Here is a 20879-nt window from a genome sequence, read left to right as displayed (position 1 = left end):
AGTTTAGCCTCTGCTTCAAGGTCACACAGCAGGAAAGGGTAAAGCCAAGACCTGAACAAAATTATTTTGACTCCCAAATTTATGTTTATTTTAATGTTTAACTATGCATGCACAACAGCACTCAATTATTAAGAATAACATAAAATTCCTTCAGAAAGTGAACATTAAATCCCTTAATCAAAGCTTGAAAAGAAAAATAGAAAAAAAATAAAGTTATGAAAATGAAATTTAAATTGTAGTTTTACTTCAAATATTTACCCTGTGCATTTTAACTTATACTATTGACTAATATAATGCATTTACTTAGGCCATTGTTTTCAAATAGTCTTTGACGTAGAAGGTAGAGACAAGCTAAGAAGTAAAATCTACAATGTGATTTATTTAATTTTAGACATGTGAAACAAACACTTTCCTCCTGGAGAATCTCTTGGAAATGCTGCCCCATCCTCCACTATCTAATATCTACAACAACCTTTTTTTTTTTTTTTTAACAAAAATGGATTCTCTGAATGTATTTTCTCTTGGTTGCTGAGCAACAAAATATTCTTCATCTCAGTATAAACACACTGACACAAAGAAAAGTGCTGAGAAGAAAACACAATAATAGACACCTCTATCAGCTACAGCCATCTGTGTTCAGTTTGACCCAAATTTTTGGCAGGCTTGTGTTGTCCCTCCCATCCCAAACCATCGTGTCCTATAAAGAAAATTTTTACTCCCACTTCCTTCATTTTCCAGAAAGTCAGAGGTCAAGTGGTGGTCTAAATCTGCCAGGCACTGGACTTCAAATACTAAGGATTCATTACTTACTTGTAACCAATTACAACCTCAATGGATAAACAAACTTTCCCTATTTTATTATGCAAAGTAATAAAATATTCAGTTAGCGTTGCAATATGAGCAGTTCTGTCCCACTTAGCCATACACATGAATTAGTATTTTAATCTTCTTAGTGGAGAATTTAATGTATGATCTTAAAACATAGAGGATGAATTAACTTTTTGTAGCAATTAAAGAACATGTGGTTATTGCTGAGGAAAAATGCTACAATAAAGCAATACGATCAATTCAAGTAACATTTAGTAACTGTGAATCTGTTTCTGAGAAACAGACACAATCTAAGAAACAGATTGCTAGATTTGTGCCAAGTGTTTTAAACCATTGCCTTAAATTAACCAATTTTGCCTTTAAAAATACCAGTCTTCTCATAAATTAAGCTAAAATTGTACTGAAAACCCTCATAAGTCAGGTTTTCCCCCGTGATGTGCTGCAGATATGTTAATGTGAAAATCCCAACAGGAATGTTCTTTGTGCAGCTATAAAATATTAACTCACCACATGAAATAAAGCCAAACATAAGCACTTTACCAATGGGGAATCTCTTCTGATCCATAAGTAAATAATTTGTCAGAATCACACTTTTACAATTGGCCATAAACCCACAGTAAAAGAGATCCCAATAAAAAGATGTCGAAAATCTGTCATTGTACTAGTGAGGGTACCATTTAAAAAAATCATCTCTTAAAAAGAAAGATCTCTTTTTGAGCATCTGTGAGACAAATTCCTCTTCGGCCCCTAGTTTTAGAAAAATCTATATATTTTTTGTTAACACTCTTACACATGTGTTTGTTTAGTCTTAAAACACTATGACTTATATACCTGATCTCACTTCTCTGTTTGATTTGGCCTGTAGAAAGCTAAACATAAACTCGGCTGACTACCTAAGTTATACATCTATATACTAATCTTCTATATTCCAAAATTATATTTTAGCGACCACTTATTTTTACTTCCTAGAGATTCATTAAATTATTTTTTTCTTTTATTGCAACCTGCTTCAAATCCATTGTAGAATGAAGTGGATGTATACATGAATTTAAGCAAAATATAAAATTATTTTGACCAAAGAACAAAGAGTTATATACTATAGAACACTGCACCAAGCAAGAGGGAAGCCCATTGTCTCTGGGTATATGCTTGTTTTGAAATTTTCAGTAAGTAACAAGACATTTTTTTCTTTTCAGGGAAATGTTTTAACTATTAATTTGAAAACTCTCACTTAAGGAGTTACCGGGATTTATATGTCTCATAAAAATTAAAGTTGTTTTGAAGAAAAAATAGTTTAACCTTCATTTGATGAAGACAATTTGACTTCAGTTAAGAAAACTCCATTAGGTAGTTGATTAAAAAAAAAAATTCAAAAGAAGTTCACAAATAAACATACAATTTCATGGTAGCTGATATTTCACTACCATCCCTGAAAAATGGAGAGATGAACATTCCCCATCTAAATCAAAGACAAGGCTTCAGAATGAAATGTTTATTTTGATATTTTAATGTTTCATAAGCAACTCGGCTTCTCAACAAAGATTCTGGATTAATAAATTACTTCACTTACGGGACTATAACAATTATTGAATTCTGTCAATAACAATAAAATGGTGGATGGGTAAATAGCATTAATTTAACCACAGACTGGACAATGTGGTTTAATGTCAAGCATGTTGACCAAAGTCAGAAAAACCCAGACGTAGTCTAGATTTATGACCACACACAAATCATGAAATTCTCTGTGCCTTTTTCTTAAAATGAAGAGAAGAACACCTGGCTTACCTCCTTACAGACTTGTTAGGGAAATCAGGGGAAAAGAAGGATAGCACTCCAAAACACTTTAGTAATGGAAAGTGTTTTTTTAATATTAATAGTTCTGTGCATTTCTGTACTTTGGAGAAAAGAGTAGGAAACTTACGAACTTCACTGAGTACCTTTTTTTTTCTCCCTTGTAAGTTAAGATTTGCCCTCTGAAGCAAAATTAGATGAATTCCAAGAAAATGAGAAGACATGGTAATAGTGTAACTACATTGTGATATATCTTCAAAAATGTTCCACTTCACAAAACTATCTACAATAAGCTTTAGTGATCTCACTGTACTTCAGACCCTAACAATTTCTGAATATTGGGTTACAAGGCTCTCAGCCAGTCAAGTCATACAGCCACTGTCATTTTATCCAAGAAAATCAGTCCTTGCCAATTAGCTAGCTTCACTAATTTCAGAAAAAGTTCCATAGCTTGGCTTGAGATATGAAAAATGACTCCTTTACTTCAGCATTCATCTCTGACTGAGTTCCTAGCATTTAAGCAGTATATTTGCAATGTGTTCAACAGTAATTCCTTAGTTTATCAAAGATTTACCGAGTATCTGAATTGAGCCAGCCCTATTGTAGGTACTGGGAATACAGCAGTAATAAACAGATGAAAATCTTTCCCCTCATGGGATATATATTTTAGAGAGAAGACATATCATAAACAAAATAAAGAAGTAACATATGTGTTATGTAGGGTGATGATAGAGTCTAAGGAGAAACAAAAGAAGGAAAGGGAAAAAGGAAGGCTGAGGGAAGGAGAGCTTGGCAAGGTGACTTTGAGAAAAGATGTTAGAGAAGCATGAAGCAAGCAGTCCAGGCAGAGGGCGCAGCTAGCACAAAGACTCAGAGGCAGGAGCACCTGAGGCTGGGGCCTGGACCCCCCTGTGGTTGCTAAGCAAACTCATTAAGAACTAGGAGGAAAAAAAGTCAGAAAAGTAACTGACAAGAGCTGGTCACATACGGTGATCTAGTGGGAGAAAGACAGGTAAAACATAATCAAAATTATAGATCAGTAAAATTATATCACACACACACACACTTATACATGTAATAGTAGATGATAGATGATTAGATAGATATAGATAGATGATAGATAGATACTTGAAATTAATGAGATTGATTGAGCTTCTCAACAGAATAGTGTAGATTAGAAAGGGAAGAATTTCAAGAACTGATTCCAGGAGTATTCCAACATTTAACATTTGGGAGATAAGAAGACGCTGGTTCAGGAGAGTGATAAATCCTATGGGAGAGGAATATGAAAAATTACAGCAGCGAAATAGAGATCAGGCAGGATGAGAAGGTGGCTACAGTGATGTTAGTAAAGGAAGATTAATTCTCAATTAGTATGTGAGATATGAGCAAGTACTTGAAGGAAGGAAATTATCCAAGTGGGAGAAAATTATCCAACTGGATATCTAGAGGAAAGAGTGTTCTATGCAGAAGGAAGGGCCAGGAGGAAAGGCTCCAAGGCAGGTGTGTTCCTAGCAAGTTCTGGGAATAGCAAGACTAGCAAGACACAAGTGTGGGTAAAGCAGACAAGCAAGGGAAGAGAATAGTAGGAAAGGATGTTGGAAATCAATAAGAAAATGTCTTCAATAATCTAAAGAAAGGATGACAGTGTGTTAGATCAAGATAGTAATGGTAGAAGTGATGAGAAATGATCTAGTTTCTGGATATATTTTTAAGATATCCAAGATTAGCTAAACAGCTTGTATGTAGGGTGGTGAGGAGTCAAAGATGAGTCCCAAGTTTTTTGACTTGAACAATTAAAGATTGGAATATCCATCAATTGAGAAGATGGCTAGGGGTGAATCCGATTTTTATTGGGGAAGATAACAGAAGCTCAGATTTGGAAATGTTAATTTAAAATATCTATTAAGAAACAAATTAAACATAATGAGTAAGTGGTTGGTTATATAAACATGGGATTTAGGAGAAATACATAGGGTGGAAACAAAATTTTGAAGGCATCAATGTATATATGTTTAAAATCATAAGATTGATTGAGATCCTCAAGAAAATAAGTGTGCATTAAAAAGAGAAGAGTTTTCAAGAATTGATTCCATAGACATTACAACATTTAGAATTTAAGGAAATGGAGAGAAACTGGTAAAGGAGGCTGTGAAGGAACTGGTCTGAGAAATAGGATAAAAAATCCACAGTATGATGACTTAGAAGTATGTATACGATGAGCACTGAGAACTGACCATTGGATGTAGAAATGTGGCTATCATGGCCTTGGTAAGAGCAATTTTCATTGGAGAGGCAGAAGTTAAGCCTGATGAGATGAATTTAAGAGATAATGAGAAGAAAGAAAGCAGGTATATGCAACTTTGGAAGAAAATAAATGAGGCAGTAGCTAGAAGAATGGAAAAATATTCCCACCTCAAATTTAAGAAATCAAAATGAAGAATTTACAAATTGTAGGTAGGTCCATCCATTCAAGCCTAACCTAAATAAAGATTAATAGAGAGCTGAAGTAATCCTACTACTAGGTCATTACCTAAATTTAAATTTACTCTGTACTTCTTCAGTCACCAGTATGAAGAAATATCAAAATATGAAAACAACTTTTTACACAGTAAAAATTGTATGCCTATGAGACTATAGAAAGTATCGACCATTCTTACAATACATAGTGTTAGTCAGTGCTGTGTGGGGATTAAAAGTACATACTGTGGAGTCAGATTGCTGGATTCAAATCCTGATTTCACTACAAACCAGCTCCATAAACTTAATCTCCACTAGCCTCAGTATTGTCATTTATTGAATAATGAGATGTTGCATATATACTTCTAAGAGTATTGTGAATCTGCAAGTACAAAATATTTCAGAAAAATACCAAATAATCTGAAACAAATAATCAGTAACAACCCCATGGTTCCCAACTGTCACTTGTCCAACAGGGTTTGTCAATGTCTGTCAACATTTCCTCAATGTTTCTTAATGTTCCTTAAAATTTGGTTTTTACTGACTGATTGTTTCTTAAATATGGATATATGTTTGGAAACTGAAAAAGACTGTAGACCTATAGTCAATTCTTGATTACCACACATAAATTATTTGCCAATTAGATTATGTTTCTTCTCCCTGACTTTATTGTCCCATTTTGTCTCAGATCTTAACACCAGGAAAAAACCAACATCCTTTGTATAATGGTTGCATACATGCTAATATATGATATTATATATGCTAATACATAATATATTACATGTGTATTTTATAAAAAATACTAGTCTAATAGAATTGTTTTTACTTCTCTCCATTCCTTATATGCTCTCCTCCTTATTTAATCTACTAAAATTGGCCACTGTTGTCACAGACTGCTTAAAGCCTGAAAAAATTAGAAAATATTTACCACATTTTATATCTAAGATACTTTAAAAATTACTTTTAAATTCATCTTGGCCCAAATTATTTGCCAGTTATTCTTTTCCTATCTCTAGTCACATGCTACTAATTCTGAATACTACCTACTTTCATGGGTATTATAAAGAGCTGAGCTTTAGAATAGAAGACCCACCTTCAGGCCTGTGGAATCCTTCACAGGATTCAACAGTCCCTCACAACTAATGAGGTTCCTAGGCAGTTTTTCATTGTAATGATGACAAAGTGCAAGCTGTAAACAATACAATGAAGAATTGATTCCACAAAATGCTAAGAACATATATACTTTTCCAAAATAATCCTAGAGCAGTTGCCTCAAAGTCTATTGCAACAATAAGGAATTAAAATGATTAGTGTTTTAATAAAGGCAAGGGAAAAAAAGAAAGAAAAAATTAATCAGAAGAATAATTATGTCCATGGAAATCTATTACCAAAACGGAAAGACCAAATCAAGCACCCTGAAGCCATATATAAATATGGAGCATGAGCTTAATTGGCCAACAATATTGCTGTTTGTAATACACATTTGTATATGTCTTGAAAATTTATTCACAATATTTTGTTAATAAATTTAGAAGCATAGCAATAAGAAAAAAAATAAAATCAGAAAATAATCACAAGTTGCTTTTTAAAAAGAACACTCTGGAGATCAAAAGAAGAAAAAGCAATAAAATGTTTCCCTCCTTTAATATAATCTTCATATGCCATCCACTCCAACTTCATTATATTCCCTAGGAGAGTAAGATTTATCATCTGTTAATCTAAATGGATTCTCCACCCTCATAAATTACAGCAACTACTTCTAAATTGTATGGTACTATGGATTAGAAGAGGCATTACCAATATCTGTGCTATTCATTTGTCTCCAGTTCCCCTCTCTTGTATTCTGACCCTTCCTCCCTGCTCCAGAAACACTTCCACATGTCCCAATTTGGGACTGCTACCACCATTAACTGACCCATAAAAATGTACAGCATCTGCTGATGGCCATGATTGAGGCAAGTAAAAACCATATTTCCCTTAGTTCAGACAATATATAATACTACCTTTCAAAGATTTTTTTTAACAATAAATAAGGGCCCCAAAACAAGATTATTAAAAACATGCCTTTATACCCATATCTACAGAGTAAAGGGCCCTTCTCTTAACTGAAACCACAGATTGGCCAAGCTTTCTAGAATAGTAGGATTGAGTATAAATAATGGATTTATGCAAGTCTGGATGTGATTTTCCTTTCTATCTATCTGAATTTAAGGAAATCATTTAACTTTTCTGAGACTGTTTCTACAGCTATGAAGTGGAAATGATATTAACAGTGTTATGAGACTCAAATGGTAAAATCTCAAAGCACTTAGCACTTAATGACTGAATATAGCAATAGTCGATAAATGTTATTGTAATTATTATTACTATTATTATTTACCCAGTTCTGTTGCTTATTTTTTGCCTGTGAGGGATGATACACAGGATATACAGACATTTAATCTAAGGTTCACTAACTCTGATTCTAAACCTTCTAGAAGACTATCATTTCTAAACTGGTACTCAGCACTAATCTTACAAATGTCCCATCCCTTCCCTTAGAAATCTTGATGGTGTTCACTGTGAAAACAAATCAATTTATTACCCAATTACTAAAATTCCTTTCTGTTAATGTCAGAGTCTGTGCACCTAATATCCCAAATACACTTCTAATAGACTATTTCTAGTGGCTTTTTTAAACTGAAATGTAAAAATCTCATTACCTAAACCAATGGTTCTCCTCAGGGCAACATGGGGCTCGAAGCATACCAGAGACCCATTAAAGAGGCCTAGGAAGTCAAAACTGTCTTCATTATAATGCATAACATTGCTTGCCTTTTTCTCTGTATTGACATGCACACTAGAGGTGCAAAAGCAACGATGGGTAAGACTGTTGGCACCTTCGCAGAAACTACAGCAGTTGCTCTAAAGCATTCTAGCAGTAATTGTATTCTTCACCACTAGGCACTCACAGTAAATATAAAATGCCAGCTGCGCTTAAAAACTGAAGAAGATCTTTTGAAGAAATAGCAAAATTATTAAATTTATTAAATCTAGGCCTTTAAATCTCAACATTTTTTCAATATTTTGTGTGGCAAACAGTAGAATGTACATAAACCACTAATCTGTGCCAAAAGACTATAGCTGTCTCAAAGAAAAGCATGCATATGAATGAACTACAAGCTAAACTAGCTGCTTTACTTATGGAATACATTTTTTTTGAAAGCACAACTGACAGGGAAACTATATTTTTTTAGACTTGAGTATATGGCAGATACTTGTTTGTTAGTAAATGAATAGAGGGGACCTGACACTTGAAGGAAAAGAATAATATATGTTACTGATAATAAAATTTGAGATTTCAAGTAAAAATTCAAATTTTGAAAACTTCTAACCATTGCCATGAAGTTGAGAGTCCATATATATTTAAAGAGCTTTTTGGTAAGATGCTTAGCAATTATTACAATATTTTCCAAATGATCAATTCCTGATATTTCTAAGTCATGAATAGGTAAAAAAAAAAAATCCATTCAAAATGCAAAATAGATCAATGTATTTGTATTTTTACGTAACAAAGTATAAAAAGTTCACTGATTGGATTTCAAATTCCACATTGCAAGTAAATTTTAAGAAAGTCCCACTGTGGAGTTCTGGTGTAGTAGCAAAAGAAAATCAACAATTATCTGAAAAGAATACCAAAATATGCCTTCCTTATCCAGTTTCATAGATCTGAGTGAGGATGGATTCTTTTCATATACTTTAACTGAAATAATTTACTGCAATGGAATGAATGAGAAGGTTTGAGAATTCAGCTGTGTACTCTTAAGCCAAATATTAAAAGGATTTATGAAAATATAAAATACTATCTCTCTTTTCATTATTTTTTAAGTTTGGGAAATAAAGTTTTTTAATAAAGTAAAAACGTGTTTAATATGATTTTTAAACAAATTAATAAATATATAAATTTTTCTCCATTTTTAATGTTCAAAATGATAAATTTTGATAGATAAGACACACCCAAACCAAAGCTCTTTGAAGCCCTTAACAATTTCTAAGAGCCCACAGGGGTACTAAGAGCCACAATTTGAGAACTGTGAGCTGGACACATGTACAGTACGCCCTTCCATTTAAACCCTAAGTTCCATGTGAGACCACCCACCTAAGTTTCTCTTTCCTCTTTGAGTTTTCTGGCAATTCTCAATTCACTTGTGCAACAGAGATAATTGGCATGTCTTTATGTCCTTAGTTCAATTCATAATCAAGATCAAGTTTACTAATTTCCTCCATTCCCCCAGCTTCTCTCTGTTGAGTTATTCCTGAGGCAAGAGAAAGCATATTCTTGTCTTAACTCTTCTACCATCTCATTTACCAAACACGTACTGAGCACCTACTATACCTCGGGTATATACCAGACTCTGAGAGAATTCAGATCAGTGAAACAAAACCTCTGGTTTTGTTGAGGTACAACCAAGTCCCTAAGCTGCATGTTTCTATACAACGCATATTAAAAAAGAAATGTCCACTGAAGTACTACATCCCTATTTTTTTCTTGAACCTAGAAAAATAGTACAAACTTTTTATGAGCTGTTCTAACATAATCAAGATTTATCCAAGAATATTAAGACACAAAACTGTAATAGACCTTGTGTCTGCAACTCAAAAGTCATCCTTGAAAAACTCCTATTCATGCTGAAGGTTTAGGTATGATAAGTAGGGTAGGTGAAGGTGCACAACTGGCCAGATCTCTGGAATGAGCAATATCAGAGCCACAGCCCTCTCCATAAGTGTCAGAGTTTGAAAAAGAATGCAGATTAAATCATTTCTCTTTTACCCACTGACCCTCTCCTTGACCATGGAATGTGATCAGCTATGACTCTAGCCAGAAACCTGAGTAAGCAACCCAGAGCTCTATCGGTGCACATGAATAATTAAAAAAAAAAAAAATGTATTGGAGCAAATTTTGCACTTGAAAACAAACAACTGAAAAATCACCTCTGACAACCAGAGGTAACATAACCTATTTTTGCACAATCACAGTAAATTAATTGTTTGAGCAGAAGGAAAAAAGAACTTCATTGTATATACTTGAAAGATACAACCAATAATAACATGAAATTCTAGCTCCCAACTACTGCTTTCAATATTCTTTGGAGAAACACATTTGCTTTTAATTATAGGAGTGGTTGGAGCTTGGAAACTCAAACTTGGTTTACAATTTCAGCACTTCAGTTTACAGAAAATACACTGACAGTTTTTTTTCTTTCTTTTTTTTTTTTTTTTTTGCTTATAAAAAATCATCATAATGAATTTCCCCAGATTTTTAGATAAATAGGGTGCAGTAAATATGAACAACTTTTATTATTGGTGTTATTTGATATTTTTAAAGTAACGGACATACTATCCCCTATTACCAGCAAAACTACTTACAATTATTACTTTTTAACCTTCATGCCTATTGCAGAGACAGCACTATTTAATAAATTTAAGCCAAGCTGATCTTTCCATATTTAATGAATAAGTAGCAAGACAAAATAAATCTAATGATACCAATGGGTATTTATTCTCATTCTCCATGTTGTTCTAATAAAATGTAATGCACTGAACCAAACAGCAACAACAACCAATAACATTATTTGGTTTACTGTTTGACAAATTCATCTATCTAGAAAGACTTAATCGTCTATCTTTAATAAATATTTCAGTTTTCTATCTAATTAAATCTCTTTATCTAATAAATAATCCCAGAGAAGGAAGGTAGAAATAGGGGGTCAGTTAACATGAGGAATAACCGGAAATCAATATAAAATTACATGTAAATCGTGGCCTAAGTTAAACCAAATAGCTCAACATATAAGACCCATGTTAAGATCTTTAAAAAGCTAATTAGGTAAAAGAGGACATTTGGGTTAGAAGTCCCTTCAGGGCTATGTATATAGATAAAATGGAATTCCAGTTAGAATTATATCTCTAAGAATTATATCTCTATTAAGAATTATATCTCTAATTATATCTCTAATATCCTCTAGGCCAAGAATACGCTGCTTTACCTGCAGAATAGCTACAGCTAGCTATTATGAAAAAAAAAAGTCACAAGGGATTAAAAAAGATAATAATAATAAATGAACATTTTAAATGAAGAAAACCTCCTCACCCTCCACGCCCCCTCCCCCCCCAAAAAAAGGAAAGCAAGAAAACAAATACGTAAGCCTCAATTTCACTAGTATATTGTGTCTGGGATACTGCCAAGTATCACAAACCACATTTGATATTTTGTATTTTTGGCTGAGTGACACTAAAATGTCTTTGAGGGGTGGGGGAGGGAGAGAAGGAACTTAGAAAACAGAGAACAAGAACTTTCCAGAGTACAGCTATGTGATTTCTAGTTGAGTATCAAAACAACATTGGAAGTAGTTTAATGAAAATACAAATCAATAATACACAGAGGTAGTAGCCTAAAATACACCCCAGGGAAGGCCAAGCTTGGAATTCTTTAGGCATAAGCTAGAAACCCTAATTTCTTACCCATCAGCAGACAGAATAACATAGGGTCTATACCATAGCCCTGAACACAGATTTGTATCAAAGAGCACCCTCTAATCTCTGATAATTCACAGCACATTGCATGCTTTCATTCAAGAGGGAAGAGAAAGGATTACCCTAAATCAGAAGATAGTGCCTCAAATGTGAAAGCAGATGAAATCAGGAATCTCTCCAAACTTGGCTCAGCACGTTAAAATTAGTCACTGTCTATAAAGAAACTGCCAAGACTGCTGAGGATGTGAAAGTTAATACTGTCCTGATGTAAACTGCCAGTCTGTACTGTCTTGCCACTCCTCCCAGAAAGCTATGCTCTAATGCTGATTTCTACCAAAGTTCTTCATTTTGGCATAGAAATTCACGTCTGAAATTGCCCATTCTCTAGCAGACTTCCTTACTGAGAAGTGTCTAGTTAGTACACTGATTCAGCTTAGATAAACGGATTTTTTTTTTCACTTCTGAAATGGTTTGATTTCTCCCTGGCTTTATACATATGATTGCTATGAGGTGAAGCATATAGACTGTTCATTGCTTGGTTTTGACCAGGGTTAAAGCTAAATTTTATGTGATTCTTGTTCTTTTTGTGACAGAACAGTTTATATGCTCCTGTCAGTAATATTAACAATAAGCAATGAAGGTAAATAATTATAGAAAGTAAATATGAGAGAACAATGTTTCTAAAAAGCACATCAACAAATAATTCATAAATGACTACAAAATCATTACCTCTGCTCTCTGTGTTCTGGGAAAAGCAGTTGATTTTTCTATGGCATAAACATCCACCAGGTAAAGACATGCTCCTTGCTCCCGGTCCAGAATGGCTGCAGTCTGAATTATGCCAGTTTGTCGTCCAATAGTAAAGAGGCGTCCAACTGTTTTTTCTTCACAACGAACTGAAACAATGTAATACTCCACAGGGGCTTCAGATCCTCTAGGGCTAGCTGCTTCTATGGATATTACGTTGGTACCAATGGGTTCACCCTCCTTCAAAATAGTTATATATTTGGGTTGAGTAAAAACAGGTCCATCAAGGCCCTGAAGAATGATGGTCAATTCAGTGGTTGATTTCCTCCTTTCAGGGCCAAGGTCTGTTGCTGAAACTATGAGGTTATAGATCAGCTGTGAAGGCACCAGTGCGGAAGCCACTCTCAAGTCTCCACTGTAACGATCCACAATGAAGGTGTCTGTGTCCCCATTGATGATCTCATACTCCACTTCTCCGTTAGCCCCTTCATCTGGGTCTGCAGCCATTATCGTTGTCAGAACAGAACCAATCACAGCTGAGGGGTCTGCAGCAAGGGCATTTTGTGATATAAACATTGGAACGTTGTCATTGAGGTCTGTGACCAAAATGGTCACGTTTTTCAAAGCATAGCGTCTCGTTTCTATAGGCACCGCTTGATCATTGGCTTTTACCGTTAACTCAAAGAGATTGGCGAATTCCCGATCTATTTCAGCACTCGTAAATATAGTGCCTTTGACTTCATCTATGCCAAAGTGGTTGCCCCTGGGCATCTGTTGAATGATTGTATAGGATAGTTGCCCGTTAATGTCTGCATCAGGGTCATGTGCAGTCACTGAAATGACAGACGTTCCAATGGGAATGTTCTCAACAATAGACTTGAAAATATCCCCAGGAGGAAAGCTAGGAGGATTGTCATTAAAGTCCCTCACATGTATAACCACCGACATTGTAGATGAACGAGGAGGCCTTCCTTGGTCTTTTGCTGTTATATTTAGTTTGTACAAAGACTGCGTCTCAAAGTCCAATTTTTTGGCAAGAAAAATACTCCCAGTGTTTGGGCTAATGCTAAAAGTTCCATGGTTGTTAGTTCCAGTAATACTATAATGTAAATCAGCATTGTCACCTGAATCTGAATCAGTTGCAGTAACAGAGGACACGAGTTCACCAATTCTCATGTTTTCCAAAACATCAACAAATAGTGTTGATTTAGGGAAAGAAGGGGTATTGTCATTTTCATCTAAAATATCAATATTTAAGGTACAGGTTGAGTTGAGGGAGACTGCACCTGAATCCACTGCTTGAATTACAAGGGAATAGGCAGGTGTTGCTTCATAGTCTAATTTGCCAATTAGTGTCACCTGACCAGAGGTACTGTCTATAGCAAACTGTCTTTCTTCATTTCCTTTCATTACAGAATAATGAATGAGTCCATTATTACCTTCATCGACATCTGAGGCAGATACTCTTAAAACTTGTGTCAGGTTGGCTGCTGACTCTGATATTGTGGCTTGGTAAAAGTCTTTTAAAAATTTGGGAGCATTATCATTTATATCCTTCATGTAAACATGTACTGTGGCCTGATCCTTGAGAGGCTGAGGGAGCCCCTGATCTGTTGCAATGACTGTAAAGCTAAACACTGCAGTCCCCCTCTGCCTCATAAGAGACTCCCTGTCAAACTGACGAGTGTTTGTAATTTCCCCACTAATAGCATGCAACTCAAAATCTGACTGCGCCATTTCAAAAGAATACCTTACTTCTCCATTTGGCCCAAAGTCTTTATCTATAGCATTTACTTTGCCCACAAATGACCCAGCTCTCTGCTCCTCTTCAAAATAAAATGTGTAATTGGTACTATTAAAAAGAGGTCTGTTATCATTTACATCTTCTAAAATTACAGTAACATTCACAGTAGCACTAAGGGGTTCCACTGCTCTGTCAGAAGCAATGACCAGTAAAACATATCTGTCTTGAAGTTCACGGTCCAGTTCACTTTTTATATACAATTGACCATCTGGGAAAATGCCAAAAGCATCCCCTGTATTTCCTTCAGCAATGCTGTATGCAATTTCACCATTTGCTCCTGAATCCTTATCAAAAGCTTGTACTTTAAAGAATCGAGAATTCACAGGTTCTGACTCAGAAAGGGTGACCTCATAAGAAAGTTGATCAAACACTGGTGGGTTGTCATTTACATCATGAACATACACAGTCAAGATGAAGCTAGAGGAGAGCTGTGGAACACCCATATCAGATGCCAAGATCTCTATTTGGTAGGAACCAGCATGAACATCCAGGGGCCCTAGCAGACTAATATTACCATTCTTTTCATTGATAGTAAACAGGTTCTTGGGGTTTTGCTTCAGGCTATAGAGTACCATGCCATTGACACCTTCATCAGGGTCCACAGCTTTGGCTTGGAAAATGCTGTGACCTGCCTGCCAATTCTCCACCACGTTTACGCTCTCTACTGCCTGAAGGAAATGGGGAGAGTTGTCATTCAAATCCTTAACCGTTATGTTAACCATAGTGTCTCCAGTCACTGTGCCCCCACTGGCCACTACTTTCAGCTGATAAAAGGATTGCTCTTCTCTGTCAATCACACTTGCTGTGGTAAGGTGCCCAGTGACCTGGTTGATAGCAAACATACCTTTCTGATCCCCAGTAGTAATGAGATAACTGATGTTGGAATTGAGATCCATGGTGGATGCAGACACACTACCCACATGATATCCCAGAGCCACATTCTCAAAGACCACGAAGCTGTAGGCAGCCTGGCTGAATACAGGTGGGTTGTCTTGAGTGTCCAATACAGTGATGGTTACTATTGCCTGGTTGGGAGACTGTAAATTGCCACCATCAGTAGCCACTATTTGCAACTGGTAAGCTGTTTTTTCTTCTCTGTCTAGGGCCATTCTGGTAGAAATAACCCCACTTTGAGCATTGACTTGAAACCGAGACCTGTCCCCAGCTGATATACTATATTTGATAGTTCCATTGAGACCCAAGTCTGGGTCAGTGGCAGATACTGTAGTAATGTAACTTCCTCCAGGCTCATTCTCCTGAATATGAGCAAAGTATTGGATTGGGTAAAACACAGGACTGTTGTCATTCACATCCAGGAGACTCACATTTATTCGAACCATTGATGACTGGGGAGGGGAGCCCAGATCTGTGGCCAGAACCAATAGGGAATAGAAAGCTTGCTCCTCTCTGTCCAAGGAGGCAATAGTACTCAACTTCCCAGACACAGGATCCAGCCGGAAGGATCTCTGGTCAGTCTCAGCCTCTTGCAGGGAGAAGCGCACCGTCCCATTGTCACCCAGGTCTCTGTCAGTTGCCCTGAGCACCAGGAGTTCCGTCCCTGTTGGGGCATTCTCAACCACAGACACATCATACCCTTCTGGCTGGTTAAATACTGGCTTTTCATCATTCACATCCAGGAGAGTTACTACAAGCTGGGCATAGGAAAACTTGGGGTGAACCCCCTGGTCCCGAGCACTGATATTCAGTACAATCTGGGAAGCCAGTTCACGGTCCAAGCCCCCAGCAACCCCAGTGGTCACCAGGCCGCTATGTTCACTGATATGGAACCAACCTAGTCCGTTTCCAGAGACGATGCTGTAACGCAGATTAGCGTTGAGACCAGAGTCGCCATCAGTGGCAGACACTCCACTCACATAGCTTCCCGGGGGTGCCTCCTCGCTCAGGTTCACTCTGTACACTTGCTGTGCAAAGACAGGAGGGTGGTCATTGATGTCATTTACGAAAATCACCAGGCTCGCCACAGAAGAACGCGCCTGGACTGCTGCGCCAGGGGGCGCCCCGTAGTTATCAGAGACCGAAACTGTGAGGTTGTAAGAAGGGATGCGCTCGCGGTCTAGGGCGCTGGCCACTTTGATGAGGCTCAGGTTCGGCACTTTGCTGCTCTGCACCTCAAAGTGGCGCTGCTCATTGCCCCCTAGAATCTGCACAGAAATATTCCCGTTGGCCGCGGGCGAGTCTGCGTCCGTCACGGTGAGCAGAGCCACCACAGTGCCCACTTGAGCGTTCTCATCTACAGAGGCGTAGCGCGAGGTGGCAGGGAAGTAGCGGAATTTCACCACGGGGTCATTGTCGTTGACATCTAGCAGCTGAATGAGCGCCTCGGCACGCCCAGTGAGGGAAGGCACGCCTCGGTCCATAGCCTGCACGGTAAGCGAGTACTGGCGCCTGGCCTCGAAGTCCAGGGGCTCCCGCACCGTGATAAGCCCCGTTTCGGGGTCCATTTGGAAGGGAGTTCCCTCGTCCTGCAGCCGATAGCGGATGTCCGCATTGGTGCCCTCGTCAGCGTCCGCCGCCGCCACCTGGAGGACGCTAGAGCCCACCGCCGCGTCCTCAGGCACCCCCGCCTGGTAGTGGGAACTGCCAAAAACCGGGGGGTTGTCATTTATGTCTTGCACAGTCACGTTTACCTGAAGGTAGCCCCGCCGCTTCGGCTCACCCTTGTCCTCCACTTCCACCAATAGCTGGTACTGTGGTGTGACCTCGCGGTCCAGCCCGCCCTTGGACACCAGATGCAGAAACGCACCTTCGCCGCTCGGGTTCAAGGTGATGTCCAGGCGGAAGCGACCTGCCTCGTTGCCCTGGATGATGCGGTAAGAGCGATGGTCTACACCATTGGAGCCGATATCCGAGTCGGTGGCTGTATCCAAGATGACTTGGCGCCCGCTGCTACTGTCCTCCTTGAAAGTGACTACGATGGAGGGATCGGGGAAGACGGGGGCGTTGTCATTGAGGTCCCGCACCAGCACTCGCACTTCGGTGGGGTAGGTGGGAGAGCTGGAAAGGACCACCAGGTTGATCACGTCGCTGGGCAAGCTCTCGCGGTCGATGGTGGCGGTGGTGTAGAGGGCCCCGGTGCTGCTGTTTATGGCAAACAGGGCGTGGCTTTCGCTGAGCCGGTAGGTGAAGCCTGGGCGCGTCTGGATGGTGCCCACCAGCGTGCCGGGTGGTTGCTCTTCCAGCACTTGGAACACCTGGCGCTGCTCGGCCCCGCTGACCCGTGCCGGCCCGGGGAGCTGTGATAGCAGCCAAAAGACTCGGAGGAGCTGAAATACTGATAGAGAGGGTAGCTGGAGCCAAGGGCGTCCAGGCGCCCTGTGTGCTGCCAAGTCCATGGTCCTGGCTCCCTGGAATGGTGTGATAAAGAGAAGGAAAAGTGAAGCAAAAAGAATAATAGCAGGGATTAAGTAGCCCCAGCAAAAAGTGCAGCCTGTGGCTCTGAGAGCTCTGCTATTTCAAAGAACCTCCAGCCCAGCAGAAGCAAATCGCGTCAGAGAAAGGCTCCAGGTAGCCATTTGGACTTGTAGTATGAGAGAGATGCCCTGACGAAAAGCGGCAAGGCATTCCGCGGGACACTCCTGTGCGTTGATGAATTCCCAGGAAAGTTTCTCAAACCTCCTACGTTTTCCCCCTTCACTTTGTTTTTTTGAATCCAGAGAGTCTGAGCGTTTTCGCCCGGGTGGATGTGGATTGGGAGAGGCTGCCTGTATTTAAGGTATATGAGGAATCATTGCAAACAATTGTCTTCAGAAACTTTAGAACTTACCCGCGGCGAAGAAACTGAAGAGGGAAGAGCAAACGTCGGTAGAGATGTGTGGAGAGAACAATTGCTCACGGGGGAGGGGGCGATGGGGGAACCGGGAGATTATCAAATTCCTTTCCCAAAAGCTGGAGGCGAGGGATTTCCTCGAGTCCTCACGCCTCAATAACAAGGCTGCAAGGCCCCTCCAACAGGGCTGCAGAAGTGGCCGCTGAGGCCGGGGCTCCGGCGTCTGCGCGCTGGCAGCTAGCGATTGCGTTCCAAGCGCTCGCGTTGGAGCTAGGGCTCCGGTACCCAGGAGCGCTCAGCTCCGTCCCTTCTCCTCCAGCCGCCGCCGCCGCCGCCGCCCCTGCTGCGGCTTGGAGCCGGTGGTCGCGCGCAGGCAACATCCAGAGCTCCTCTGCATTTTTTTTGTTTTGTTTTGTTTTTGTTTTTACCTCTGCCGAGGTGCCTGCCGACTCATTATTTGTACATCCAAATCGACTGCAGGTCCGTCCCCCTTTCTTCTCGGCCTCGCAGGGGTCGGGCAGGAACAGCGCGCGGTCCCCAAGTCCCCTCCCCTCACCATGCCAAGGGGATCGGTCTCCGGCGGCCCCGGTCAGAAGCCCTCTCCAGTGCGCCTCGCCCTTGCCCCCGTTATCTTTGCTTTTATTGTCCCGTGTCAGTTTCACTTTGTAATCCACAAGCCTTTTTGTTTGGGGCGGGGGGTGGTTGGTCCCTCTTTCTCCTTCACCGTTGGCGGTGGAGGCGGGGAAGTCGGCGCTGGGCTGTGGTGGCGCCCGCGGCAGCTCCGGACGGCGCCTGTCAGCGCTCTCCTTCTCGCCTGCCCGGGATGAAGGTTGTACCGCTGTGGAGCTGGAGCTCAGCGAGCAGCTCTCAACCTCCGGCTGGTCCCTCACACTCCCCGCCTCTTCCCCGCTGCGCGCACGCACACACACACACACACACACACACACGCACGCACACACAGCGACCGTCGCTGAAACACAAACAGAGGGGGAGGGAAGACGGCGAGCTAGAGCAGGACTCAGAAACTTTGCTCGCCGCTCATTGATCCCCGTACTTTAGTTCGCCCGGACTCCCCCTAGCTCCCGGTCCTGTCACCTACTGCCCCTCCCTCGCCCCAGCCCCATTGGGCCGGAGCTGAGGCGGCCCCGCCTGGCACTCCTACCGCGAGCGCTCTCCGGCTCTTAGGGCCTCCGACTGGCTTCTCAGGATGCTAATCACTCCAGCCTCCCGGAGGACTGTAGGCGGTCGGGTGTGGGAGCCCAGCGAGTCTGAGGCGCTGAGAAGGGGGATGATTTTTTTTTTCTTTTTTCCTTTCTTTTCGGTCAAATCTTGGCCGGCGTCAGAGCAATAACAGCAAAAAGCTGCCGCAGGATAAATGGGGGTGGGGTCAGGTTTGCAGATAAATAACTTTAGTGGCGGGGTCTGAAGGAAGACCGTTAGGTTGTTATGCTAGTAATAACTCAGGGGTAAGGGGGTCGAGAGAAATAAAAGAAAGGCGGGGGGTGAGGGTCTGTTAGAGCGGGGAGGAAGGATTAAGCAAAGCCTGTCTGGGAATGCACAGTGCAGATTTGCTTAACCATTTCCTGCCTTCTCTCTATCGATGGGAGGGGAGAGAACGGCTGTACAATGCGAGCCGACAGAATCCAAACAAAATCATCCTCGTTCCTCCTCTGTCTACAGAATGAGCTCCCTGAAGTCCAGAGCGACCCAAACTCTAAACCTGCACTCTCCTGCCCCCCCTCCCTTCCAGGTGACTGGGGGCACCAAGGCCTCAGTACCAATCGCACTTTGGACTTCCTATAGGAAAAGCCAAGGGAACTCAGTGTTTGTTTTGTTTCCCTTCCCAAATGGATCCCAGGTGCCAGTAGCTAAACCTTACAGTTTCAACAATAACAATGATAGCCCTTTGGAAAGATGGAGATCTTTTCCTGTTGCAAAGTTTGGAATTTTGATTTCTGTTGGAGTATTTCCCCCTTGACATTTTGTAGCCAAAGGAATCTTGATGAAGGTGTGTTTCGTTTCGTTGGTTTTTTTTTTTTTTTTTTAGGGGGGGGGAGGGAGGATCTGGGGAAAGGCTAGATATGAGAAAAATAGAAATAAATAAAATAAAATCAAAAATTTTAAAATGCCCACGTGCCACGTACTGCACTCGGGTTAATTCTTCTGCTCAGTATTGTAGATAATTTTTGTGGTGGCATGCGTTGCTTCAAAAGAAAAAAAAGTTACTGGGAATCAGGTGAGTATTCTTTCCCCTTTAAGGGAAACCATTTAGAAAATACGAATTTAAGCCAAAGAATGCAAATATAGGGCATATGTCATACATTTCTGCCACAGTGACCCCACCAAATTTAAAACTTTTCTGAGCCCTGACATGATTCAGCTATGAGTAAATACTGCCCTCTGCAGGTCTCTGTCAGCCTTACACCTCCGGTCGTCTGGTTTTTTGCTTAAAATTAAATGCAGAGACGAAAAAGATCTGGTTACAAGGCTAATTCCTCCTTCTTGCTTAGGGATAGTGGCAAAGAAAAAAAAGATCTTTAGGAATCTCCTGTGCCTTTCCTTGTTTAAAGTAAAAAAAAAAAAAGTTTAAGAGCAATAGAGCAGACAGCAAATTCAAGTCCTCTGATGTAGACAGTTAGTAACCCGAGACTGATATATGGAAATCTGAATACTATAAATGCTTTCACCAATTCCTTTGTTTAGGTTAGAACATTCACTTTTGCATATTCCACTACTGTTTATAATGACATATATAGGATATATAATGAGCGAATTGAAAACAGACAAGAAAGTTAAATTCCAACATTTCTGACCAGAAAGTTAAATTTCAACATTTCTATATTTTTAGGACTTGAAAACTTTTAAACATTGGAAGCTTTTCTTTTAAAAGAGAGACATTTTTAAGCCTTTTCTCAAACTCATATCTCTGCCAACAAGTTACAATCTTAA

At 40.0% G+C, this 20879-nt stretch overlaps 1 protein-coding gene across 1 annotated transcript in view; it reads right to left on the bottom strand.

Moving 5' to 3' along the window:
- FAT4 (FAT atypical cadherin 4) overlaps nucleotides 1–18989 on the bottom strand; it is a 166279-nt gene extending 147290 nt beyond the window's left edge. Inside the window, exons 1-2 of the mRNA XM_026499300.4 lie at nucleotides 17928–18989; nucleotides 12322–17508 (exon numbers count right to left, since the gene is read on the bottom strand). Coding sequence (XP_026355085.2) covers nucleotides 12322–17496 — 5175 coding nt within the window. The 5' untranslated portion in view covers nucleotides 17497–17508; nucleotides 17928–18989. The remainder of the gene's footprint in view (nucleotides 1–12321; nucleotides 17509–17927) is intronic.
- Between the last annotated feature and the right edge of the window lie 1890 nt (nucleotides 18990–20879).

This window comes from Ursus arctos, unplaced genomic scaffold (genome assembly GCF_023065955.2).
Source record: "Ursus arctos isolate Adak ecotype North America unplaced genomic scaffold, UrsArc2.0 scaffold_11, whole genome shotgun sequence".
NCBI lineage: Eukaryota > Metazoa > Chordata > Mammalia > Carnivora > Ursidae > Ursus > Ursus arctos.
This window is presented reverse-complemented; position numbering and strand designations above follow the sequence as displayed.